The 10,777-nt window shown below is 41.8% G+C and overlaps 2 protein-coding genes across 4 annotated transcripts; one reads left to right on the top strand and one right to left on the bottom strand.

The window, feature by feature from the left end:
- Window positions 1–39: 39 nt before the first annotated feature.
- On the bottom strand, window positions 40–4,898 carry LOC105283153 (probable RNA methyltransferase bin3). Of its 3 annotated transcripts, none has more exons than XM_011345659.3 (5): window positions 4,745–4,898; window positions 3,470–3,986; window positions 2,614–3,390; window positions 2,065–2,283; window positions 40–1,919 (listed from the first exon to the last, which is right to left on the bottom strand). In XM_011345659.3, exons 2-5 carry the CDS (start codon window positions 3,974–3,976, stop codon window positions 1,398–1,400), a joined length of 2,025 nt encoding a protein of 674 aa, XP_011343961.1. In that variant the 5' UTR covers window positions 3,977–3,986; window positions 4,745–4,898; the 3' UTR covers window positions 40–1,397. The 3 variants fall into 3 exon arrangements, with proteins under 3 accessions (XP_011343961.1, XP_011343962.1, XP_011343963.1); XM_011345660.3 differs by lacking the exon at window positions 4,745–4,898 and adding an exon at window positions 4,345–4,542; XM_011345661.3 differs by lacking the exon at window positions 4,745–4,898 and adding an exon at window positions 4,122–4,319.
- Window positions 4,899–5,133: 235 nt separating this feature from the next.
- On the top strand, window positions 5,134–8,387 carry LOC105283154. The gene is made up of 6 exons (XM_011345662.3): window positions 5,134–5,950; window positions 6,067–6,517; window positions 7,155–7,355; window positions 7,557–7,756; window positions 7,860–7,976; window positions 8,073–8,387. The coding sequence occupies exons 1-6, from the start codon at window positions 5,810–5,812 to the stop codon at window positions 8,373–8,375; spliced, it is 1,413 nt and encodes a 470-aa protein (XP_011343964.1). The 5' UTR covers window positions 5,134–5,809; the 3' UTR covers window positions 8,376–8,387.
- Window positions 8,388–10,777: the final 2,390 nt, after the last annotated feature.

Here is a 10,777-nt window from a genome sequence, read left to right as displayed (position 1 = left end):
GATTGCTTTTTTATTTTTTTGACTCATGTTCGGCATTTCTCATTTGATTTTTATTTTGCCATTTCATTTTATGCTCGCTATTATAATCGACAGTAAAGCCCGTTTACGATACTCGCAATTGATGATCGCTTTGAGATTCCTAGGTTCTCTCCCTCTCTCGCTCTACAGACACGCGTGTTTCATATTTATAAATAAATATAACAGCTGTGTGAAACAATAAACCTGCTCTTTAATTCCATTGTTTCAATATCAATGTCTCTCCATAAATGTTTCTTATATCCTAATCATATGTTTAATAAAACAAAAAATATAAAACAAAAACAGAAAAAGGAAAACGGATCAACTTTTCGATCATACAAATACATTATTCTGATGTATTATTATTCACATTCTGGAGAAAGGGAGATGGTCGAAGACGAGATGAAAAATGCAGAAAGTACGCTTAAAATGAATATTTCACAAAGATTCAATATCGCAAGAATCTAATATAATCTAAAATATTCTAGAATTACAGAAATTTTTTTACAGCCTTATAATTTACAAACTCGATCTATATCACTGTTTCGCTTGTTTGTTTATGCGCGTGTGTGTGTGTGTGTGTGTGTTGTGTAGTGTAATGTAGTATGTATATGCATGTGTACGTATATATATAAAATTTGTAAATTCTACTAATTCAATGTAATTTCGAAAGTTCTACTTGACGCTGCAAGCGCGCATCAACGATCCTCACATCCTTGGTGATTAACATGACCAAGAATGCAACTTCCAAGATGTGCAACAATCATTATCATTATTATACATACATTCCGTTCAGAATCACATTTCCAAAGCGTATAAAGCATCGTGACAGTTTGCGCGTTAATCTCTCTTTTTACCACATCCGTAAAAGAAGGGAAAAAGAAAGAAGAAAGGGAGGAGCTGGAGGAAGAAAAGAGAAAGGGGAAACGAAGAGAAAAAAAGCAACATGGATACAAAATTGAAATGCATCCTGCTTATTGGATCAAGATTCTTTACCTTTCTTTTTTTTAATGTTTTTTTGTGCTTGCCACATACATTTTTTTCGATTTTTTGCCATTCTTTAGCCTCGTGTCACAATCCGAACAACAGCGGAAAATTTGTTGCGGAAATAAAAAGGGATCAAAATCGAAGAAATGAGAACGAAGCCGAAGCGAGAGAGTTCGTTACGAAAACAAACGAATTCTATCCAAGAGAAAAGGCCCTTTAACCTTTACAAAGATTGAAAAACCTGTGTAACTTGAAGATTACTTGAATTTTCCAGTGAAGGCGGATGAAAATCTGTCTTGTTGTGTCTTTTTCCTCCTGTAATATCTTTAGTTTATTAATATCGTAGTTTTCTTCTTCCTCATTCTCTTGTTGGTTTCATTTTTTCTCTTTTTTTATGGAGCCTCATCTTTCTTCTCATCCGTGGAGTCTTTCTCATCTTTGACCTTGGACGCGTCGACGGGCTGACTATCGGAAGGCTGACTGTCGCTATTACGACTCGGAGTATCGTAACACGGCGTCGCACTCGGCGCATAAACGTTCGCCAGCTGCTCGTACTGATCCCCGCTGTGCTGACTGATCTCCGACATGTTGCCTCTATTGTTATTCTCCTTTGGGAAGAGTTCCTGCTCGTACTTGAATCTCTCCATGTCCATCTCTTCCTGATTCCTTCTCGTCATCCTCTCTTGGCGGCGCGGCAGTGCATCGTCGTCCGTGAGGTCGTTGTTGGCTCGTTCGCTGGGAGAGGGACCGCCGGCTTTAGTAAAGAGATGTATCGGTCGCTGGAAACCTTTCGCGAGGTAAGGCGGGACGGACACGACCTCGCATTTGCAAAAACCGACTTCGGAAGACAAGAGATATTGCGTAAATCTTTGAGGTCGGAACTCGATGCTGTGGTAATTTTTACAAGTCCGTTCCTGTAGACAACAGAAATGACATTATTTAATGTACATCTTTATATCGTACATGTTTTATGTGTACATGCACCGTGAAATTACACGTCACGTGCATTAGACGCTTGAAAAATTCATACAACGCTGTATTGATCTATATTAGTCTCACCGTGAGATTCTTCTTCTTGGTATAACTGGCCCAACCTTGAGGCTCCAGGACGAGGACCCCACCGGGACGCAGTTGCGCGTGCATGCGCTTGAAAGCTTGCTTCAATCCGGCGTCACCGAAATTCAAGTGGATCCACTTGGTGATGGAGAGGCACAGAATTGTGTCAAATTGCGGTTGCTCCGCGCACAAGAGAGAGTCGTCTTCGAGCACGTAATTACCCTGAAAAATACGACACATGGTATACAGTATGTACGATTGTGCGATACACGGATAAAAATAGAAAAACAATACTATCATACAAGCATCGCGGTAGAATTATCGATTTAGAAACTTTGTTGGAGTAAGTCGGTACGTTGAGAAAATAATCCGTTTGAAATTATAATTTATAATAAATATATATAAAAACTATAATTATAACCAATAATTTTATAAAAAATAATTTCAAACGGATTATTTTACCTATTATAATTTATATTTATGAATTAACGCGTAATAAATACGACTTGTATACGCAATATATACATATATGGGCGATTGCACGCGCATTACCTGCACGAACGTGACATTGTACGGGAATCCCTTGTGTTGCTCGTTCTTGAGAAACCCCGGGACGTCCACAGGCCCATAACTGATCGGCATCGACATTGGGAAAAAACTGACGTCCGAGGAGTCCCTCTTGTCGTTGTCCTCGGTGCTCGCGGGGCTTCGCACACAGTTTACGTAGTGCCTGACATTTTTCCGAGCGATATTTATTAAAGTTCTATCTATGTCAATTCCCGTAACACTTTTGGCACCAAAATCCCTGGCAACCGACAGCGTAATATGGCCAATGTTACATCCAATGTCGAGAATATCCTTCCGCAAAAACAGTTCCTTTCGCTGTACGAACACTTTTAATCTAGGATCTATCTCGTGATGAAGATTCCTGTATCCGTAGTATCTGTCGTAGTTGCCGTACTGATACCGGGCGTCCTGGGGCCTGAAGTTGCGCGTCATGTGCTGCTTCTTCTTCTTGTCCTGGCTAGGCCTGTGCTGCGGCCTGGGCTTCCACGCGCCGGGTTGCGGGATCACCGGGCTCACTATTTTATCCTTCACGTCAATCTTCCTCAGCCTTTTGTCCTTAATCTCGTCGAGACCCTTTAATCGTAGTCTGTTTTTGTCCTTCTGGGGACTCTCCGTCTTATTCTCCTTCAGGACATTTTCATTCTGCGTATTCTGAAGTTGCTCCAGGCTAATTCTGTCGTCGCAGGACCTGTCCGTCGAGGGTTCAACTGGCACGTTACCTGCTTCGGTTTCCTCCAGGTTTTTCACTTCACTGGACTGCACCTGAAACGAGAGAGGAACGTTACACATCAGCTAAGTGTTGGTCAACTAAGTATTGTGCGCAAAACGTCACGCAACTCACCTCGTCCTTTCCGGACGCAGAGGAGGTTGTTTTCTTTCTTTTCCTGTTTCTCCGCTTAGAATTTCTCTTTGTAGGTGAAATCAGTTGCTTCTCGTATTCTTCATCATTGTCGTTGCAATTCGTTAGATTCAACGGATCACAAATATTTGGAGGAATAATCACCTCGATGACCTCCTTCTTGTGCTTCGGAGTGGGCAGTGGACTCGATTTCGGTGTCACTGCGTTCATGGCTCGATTGATCTCCTCGTCCTGCATGCTGTTCAGATTCAACGGATCGCAGATGTTGCCGCCGAGTAAAAACTTCGTTGGTGGAATTATCACGCCCTCCTTCTTTCTGCGCTTATAGGGGGGGAAGAACTTCCCGTTGCTGCTGAAGCTGCTCTGCGGACGTTTCCTGTTGCTAAACTTGAAGTGACGATTGTCGTCGTGCTTGTTATGCTTCTTGTGCAACGATTTCTTACTGCTCTGACCCACTTTTGGGGGACGATCCATTTGTACGGAGGACATTTTGCTCAATCTGAAAAATTTCAATAGGTATGCATTAGATAATAATGCGAAAACGCGTATAATTAGTAAAAACCGATCAGCTGATTTATGCACGTTAAAGAAATCGAGAGGACAACATAATTGTGTAGACGTATATTGTATTTACATGTGATGTAGAACACATTATTCTATTTTGTCTTTTCTTTTGTCGAAACTTTTGGTTTGTTTCCTTGACGGAGTGTCGAATTAAAAAGGGACTCTCGCTTAAACGAAGGAAATGTAAGAAAGAAGATTGGAGAAACTACTGCTAAATCGGGAATTGCTCCATTTAATTTAATTTTTCGAGAAATCATTTTTGTTTCCGTTTACAAGCCAAGTTGTAATGTCACCTGTTCCGTTCCGAGTGCAGAAAGTGCAAGTTGCCAGGAGAACAAGAACGTTACGTTTGGAAGCTCGACGCTATTAGAATTTGTCTCTCAGCTTCCTCGTTTCCGTGCACGTTAGTTGTTTACGCCTCACTGGTTTGGGTTTCATTTCAAGAGGGAAGGAAAAAAAAAGCGAGGAAAGCGCAAGTAATGCGGAAACGGCACTCTCGGCACCTTCTGCACTTCGGTGAAACTCCGTCGTTTGCGCGACGGCGCGCACGCGCACGCGTCGCGGATGGTGCGCTGCGCGAACGGACGGACGGACGGCCAGCCGCCGCCGACGACGCGCTCGTCGTCGACTCGCTATCCGACATTGCGAATTTTCTTCGGGTTTGCGTCCACGATCGCGGTCGCATGCACTCACCTCGACAAACGGGTACTCCCGCCGACACGTTTTTCCTAATTGCTCACACGGCTATCTTCACGAGGAACGTTCTGGAGTCGTTCGACCACGCTGCGACGTTCACGCGACGCGTGCCTGTCTACGATGGCGAATAGCTGCCTGTCGAGTGCGAGCGGCGACCGAGAGCTCGCGCCGCAGCGCGATGCCATTTTCTATTAGGCTCCGTCGAGTGGTAGGGCTGTATCGATGAGTCGTCAAGCCCCGCGGGAAATGGCCGGATTTTTCAATCAGCTTTCCGTTCTCATCACTTGTCAGTCGTTTTTCGTCAGTTTTTCCATCCTGGAAACATACGACTTACTTTTTATAGGTACAAAAGCGCCAATTATGAGGAATGTTCCAAGTGTACGCGCACGTACGTGCACTCTTTGGACGGTGTGTGCGCGCACAGGCACGCGCGCGCGCGTACGAAAAGCCATTTTATTAAATTATTATAGTGTAATAAAAGGACACATTTTTCAGTACTTTTACTTGCTATTGGAAAATGGTAGAATCAGGTGCAAAAGCTTTCGATTTCTCGAAAGCGTCAGAAAAATACGAGCGTTAAATCCCTTAAATGTATAAATTTGAAAGTAAAAAAGGAAAGAGAGATGAGATGTGTAATGAGCATGAGGGTGGGGGGAATTGAGGCAATTGGCCCGTCGATTTGACCAACACTTTCTCTCGTACTTTCAAACGCGCGTGTGAAAAAAATTACAAATGTATAATAAATGACGTAATAAAGAATATAATGCAAACTACGATAAAAAATGATGCATTTTAAATAAATAATAAATTCGAGATAGAAGGCGGCGGATATTGCACAATTATACCGTGATAAATTAACGAACAAAGATTTGCGGCGAAGGTAACTCGAATCGAAGCGCAGCCACCTTCACGCTCGTACGAATCTTCGTTTAACGTAGGTGCGGCAACTTTTTCGCACGGCGAAATCTTTTGGATCCTGCTGGACACTTTCATCGCGTTGCACTCCGAGATTCCTCCGAGGAGCAACGAACCTCGACGAAGACGGAGAAAATTCCCCGAGAAATGGCATTGGGCGATCCGCCGAGTCGGGATTCACGAGACGATTCCGAGCATCGTCGGAGACAGGCACCGATGCTGTTATTCGAGGGAGACGAAAACCCCCGCAAACGGGTTGACAATTTCAAAACAGCAGCAGCTTCACAAGTAAATCGTGAATCGTGGCGCGAATAAGTTTAATTCCTGAGTTTGATTAACCGCCGACTGATTTCATCGATTAATTTGATTCAAGTAACGAGGAATGCGTTTATTTTGACTTTTAGAGCGACCGCGGCAGCAGTTTTCAGTTTCCGTCCAGCAGCTTCACGCCGTACGACGAATTATTCGTCGTAATCTCTCCGGGGGTAAACAAGAGGGCCACCCCCGTCCCTCCGAACGCACCCATAAAGCCGAGAAGGCTCTTCCCGAAGGCGGGATTAAAGCCTAAGAAGCTTCACTTCGACAAAAACAAATCGCAGGATACAAATTGCAGCGACGAGCGCGTGGACCGTTCGATCAAATCGCGACTGAGAAACAACGCGTCAACCAGAATAACGAGGTCTTCGTCGCGTGGAAACGATTCCCAACAGGCAAATCAGATTTTGCAACGTGATGCCAGTAAGGAGAATAAAGGACGCCTGTCGAAGGACGACGGTCGAACCGTCACGAAAGAACACGCAAAGAGCGCAAGAAGTATCAGTACATATTCAACGAGTGAACACAGTACCCTGCAAGGTGAATTTGTGCACTTGCGCATATAAGCTGGAGAATGTCGCGATTCTCGTAGATTCTCGTAAATCGATGCATGTATAAATTAATAATTAATTAATTAGCTGTATGTGTTGCGTCACACAGGATGATCCTTCGAGTGCGCGAATGCGATATTTTTGCGCGCGCATTTCGCGATATTACAATATGTATTAATGTTAGTAGATTTAGTGATTAGACATATATATGTGTGTGTGTAACTCCGTTGCGGATGTGTGCGCGCGTGCGTGCGTTTGATTTTCGAACAGTGGAGAAAACTGCATGACATATAAGACGAGCTGTAACGCGCTGCACGAAATACAGTTTTTCTTGCGACAAACGGACACTGTGCGTTTGCTACGTATTTTAAAATTTTAAGCTACAAATTAATTAGGCAAGTGATTTCGATATCGTGCATGAATCGCATTATTCGACTATTTTCGCGCGTTCCTCTGTTACTTATCGGATGTAAGCCGCAATGCACGATGCAGATGCATCTTTGTAAAATCCTACTTCGTTTTGCTTTCATTTTATCTTTCTCTCTCTCTCTCTCTTTCACGAATATGGAACTGGCAAAACTCGTAACAAAATATTAATTTGTTGACACGAGACAAATCTGTTTTAGAATTGGAAAAATGCTCATCGGTATTGTCACAATATGACGATAGTCTGTCTTGGCAAGAAAAGTTGCTGTGGTTGCAACCGCGTAGGGACGTAGGCATGAAGATCCAATGTTGTCGCAATAGTTGCAAAAAGTGGCGGTACTGCGACGACTATCACGATCCAGTCGACGTACCGCGGATTTGGTACTGCGAGATGAATAGTGGTTCGTTGTTACATTATTATACGTTACCGAAATATATATGAATTAATATCCGCACAGTGTGTGATCACGACTAGGATCGCACGATCGTAATTGTCATTTTTAGTGCGACGCAATTGTTTTACCATGGTTCATTGCAACTACAATAGATTTCATTACAATTGACAATGATATGTGATAATAAATGGTAAATGTGAACGCTAGATAAATCCATCGCTTCCTGCTTCGTGCCGGAAGTGAAAAACTCGGAGGAATACGAATACGATTTGATCGAAAACAAATATAACGCTGGAAGCATCGTATGGGCTCGCACAAATGGATATCCATGGTGGCCGGCTATGGTAGATGACTGCCCCGACGCTTTACGATATTACGAGTTGAAAACCGAGACGTCTGTGATTCCTGTAAGTACGCGTAGTACGTGCGGCTTATTTTAATAAGGAAGAAGAAAAGAAATTTGAAATTTTGATGCGCGTGGTGAGAAACGATAAACGTATTATTTTTCAGGTAAAGTATCACGTAATATTCTTCAACGAATCTCCCTTCAATCTCCGACACGTCTGGCTTACGTGCAGCAAACTTAAACCTTTTATAAAACACGAGAAGGACAATCTCGTAAAGAAGGTACTTTTCGTCGAAAAATTTATTACATTTACTGTTAGTTGTTCGATGCTCCTTATTATTAACGTAATATTGCTGTAATTATTGTTGTTTAAGCAGACGGTGTTTTGCGGGGTGGATTACAAAGAGCAAGTGGAGGAAGCTCATGCTTTGGCACAGAAGGCGATTCCATTGTCAATATTCCAGAGATTGCAAATATTTAGTTATGTTTCACGGATAAAAAGACTGCACATTCAAGATACAATTAATGAAATTTGCACTTCTTCATTGGGCATCGATATCGTGGATCAAGATGAGGATGATGAAGTAATTCCTGTGACACCGACGCAACATGTAACTTTAGAGCAGTTCCATAGAAGCTTTTCCATGAAACACTCCACAGAGACCTCGGAGAGCAAATAAATCATAAGAAAACCGAAAGATTAAAGAAATTTTACAGATTCCGTTTATTCATACGTAATGTATATAGATTTCAGTCCAAGATACATATTTTATTCGGATTCACATACATGTATAAGAAAAGCAACATAATTGTTTTCTACGTTTTAGAATTTTAACTATTTTAAGAACAAAGAAAAACTTTATATATAATTTTATTTCATTGTTATTCTCCGTGTGTTTTAAAATATTTTATTTCATTGTTATTCTCCATGTGTTTTGATATATTTAGAATATATTTCTAGAAAGACAAATTACAACGAATTTTATTAAATTTCCATCCTATTTCGAAAATGACGTTATCGACCGTAAAACTTTCTCTTTGTTTATCACTTTAATTGTGCGTATACTATTTTACAGATGTGTGAACTAAAGCAGAAATTTTTTTTAACGGAAACTGATATCTTTGCTTTAATTGCACGTCGATATAACAACTCGCTGCAGATCTCTTACCATCGATTAATATACATTTGTCGCTTTAAATCGCATTTTATGCACTTGTTAAAATTCGCTTTCTCCCGTTTGACATTACATTTGACATTACATATATGAAAAGTGCAAGGGACAAAGTCTGCAGAAAGGAGGAATCTACTTTTTCAATTAATGTAAACGAGCATACCGACGAAGCTGAAGCTGATAAATAGTTGATAGAAAAGAAACGTGGACTAGAGAGCGACACTCAAGCGTGAATTGTTAAAAGTCATTATACAACGAGGCGGTGCGTGCGTGTTCTATTATTAGAATAGAAAAAAAGGAACGCGTGAGAGAAGAAAGTAGGCACGGCCTACGGTCAGAAATGCCCAGCCAAAATTGCCCCAGGAAAGCTGTAGCAATTTTCCCGCGCAAGTCTGTTATTAAGATTCGAAACGTTTCCTCTGAGAAAGATTTAGGTACATATACATGTCCTATTTGTATTCTACTATTCTTAATCAATTATCAAACTTGATCTTTGTGTGCACGAAAATGTTATTCAGCAATATTTCTTTGATATTACTGCTAAAGAGTATCGTGCTTGCAAAACCTTGCAGAAGAACTTCGTTTATTTGTACGATAATTCCCAGACGGCACAAGAATCGAAAAGACATCGCAAAGATTTTTTTGTTTTCTGGGGGATATCTTTTGGATTTTTGTTCTGCACGGGATTGCTTAGCGGTTTCTTGAACAAAAATGCCTTTTCAAGTTGTGAGAGAGTCGCAGGAGGGAGCGTCAAGATCGTTCCTGGAGTATATAATACTACGTCGCCAATAATTTCAATGTGCGAAATGCGGCCACGTGATATTTTTCAGTGCCGTGCTGTCGATAACTGGACAACATGCAGCAGAGTGCGTCAACTTGCACCGTAAAACGTAGGCTCGCTGTATCCGCTGACGTCACGGCGACCTGCGACCCCGACGAACCACGGCAGCGGTATTAACATAACGATTTACAATTGCTTATGTGCACGCACACAATCGGTTGGTTTCCGCTCATTGACTCCCTTTTCGCGTATCCATTTCGCACGTTTCAATAAAACAACTATTAAGACTGCGCCAAACGAATCTATTCTCGACGCAAGCATATCATGGCAGACTAGAAAATATAAAACCATATCGAGATCAGCTAAATTATCAGCTAAACATATCGTAGCATTTTTGCAAGACGTTGTTGCAAAATATCCGTGAATATTCGAAATTGTCCCTCGAATGTAACTTCTCGGGGAAACCGGAAATGCTTGTGCTACGGATAATCTAAAGCACGTATAAAAGCCACGCCCGTTTATAAAGGGAAAGGTTTGTTCTCTCTTTGAGCATCTCTCTCTCTCTCTTTTTACCCTCAACCTTCCGTCTATGACACTCCCATGTTTGTCAACGACCTACACGCCCCAATCGTCATATGCTTTTCAAACTATAGCTGTATAGATCGATCCACCGAGGAGATTGTTTCCACAGAATGCAATTTCATTATTAATGCCACGCGAAAGGCTTGACGAGAAATTTATCAATGTAGGGATGCTGCATTTGCTCTCCCTCTCTCTCACCCTCTTTCTCTCTCTATCGGAATGCAAAATCCCAGAAATTACTTGTGCGTTAGTGCGCGTGCATAGAATGAAAATCAAACTTTCACGTTTTCTTAGTGAGAAAAAACGAAAACAGTTTCCTTATCGTTTTGCTCGAGGATCGAAAATTGATCGTTACATCATTGGTCGTCGCGTTGATCTCGAGCGAACGCGTTTATAAAGCGTAATAAAAAGGGGAGCTAATTATAGACGCGGCCTATGTTGGAGAACCGAGAGCAAGAGAGAGAACGCGGCGACACAAAATAAAAATGTAAAATATCGTAAAAGGGAGAAGGGAAGGGGTGAGAGAAGAAGATTGTGTAGGCTTTTC

The sequence above is a fragment of the Ooceraea biroi genome, chromosome 3 (genome assembly GCF_003672135.1).
Source record: "Ooceraea biroi isolate clonal line C1 chromosome 3, Obir_v5.4, whole genome shotgun sequence".
NCBI classification, from domain to species: Eukaryota; Metazoa; Arthropoda; class Insecta; order Hymenoptera; family Formicidae; genus Ooceraea; species Ooceraea biroi.
The sequence above is the reverse complement of the archived record's forward strand: the minus strand, read 5'-3'. Positions and strand labels throughout refer to the sequence as shown.

Bases quoted from the DNA above. Each gene is read 5' to 3' on its own strand.
- LOC105283153 (XM_011345659.3), bottom strand. From the start codon at position 3,976: ATGTCCTCCGTACAAATGGATCGTCCCCCAAAAGTGGGTCAGAGCAGT. The intron at 3,391-3,469 runs GTGAGTTGCGTG...CTCTCGTTTCAG, and splicing joins CTGCGTCCGGAAAGGACGAG to GTGCAGTCCAGTGAAGTGAA. The intron at 2,284-2,613 runs GTAATGCGCGTG...CGTATTTTTCAG, and splicing joins ACAATGTCACGTTCGTGCAG to GGTAATTACGTGCTCGAAGA.
- LOC105283154 (XM_011345662.3), top strand. From the start codon at position 5,810: ATGGCATTGGGCGATCCGCCGAGTCGGGATTCACGAGACGATTCCGAG. The intron at 6,518-7,154 runs GTGAATTTGTGC...AATCTGTTTTAG, and splicing joins TGAACACAGTACCCTGCAAG to AATTGGAAAAATGCTCATCG. The intron at 7,977-8,072 runs GTACTTTTCGTC...TTGTTTAAGCAG, and splicing joins AGGACAATCTCGTAAAGAAG to ACGGTGTTTTGCGGGGTGGA.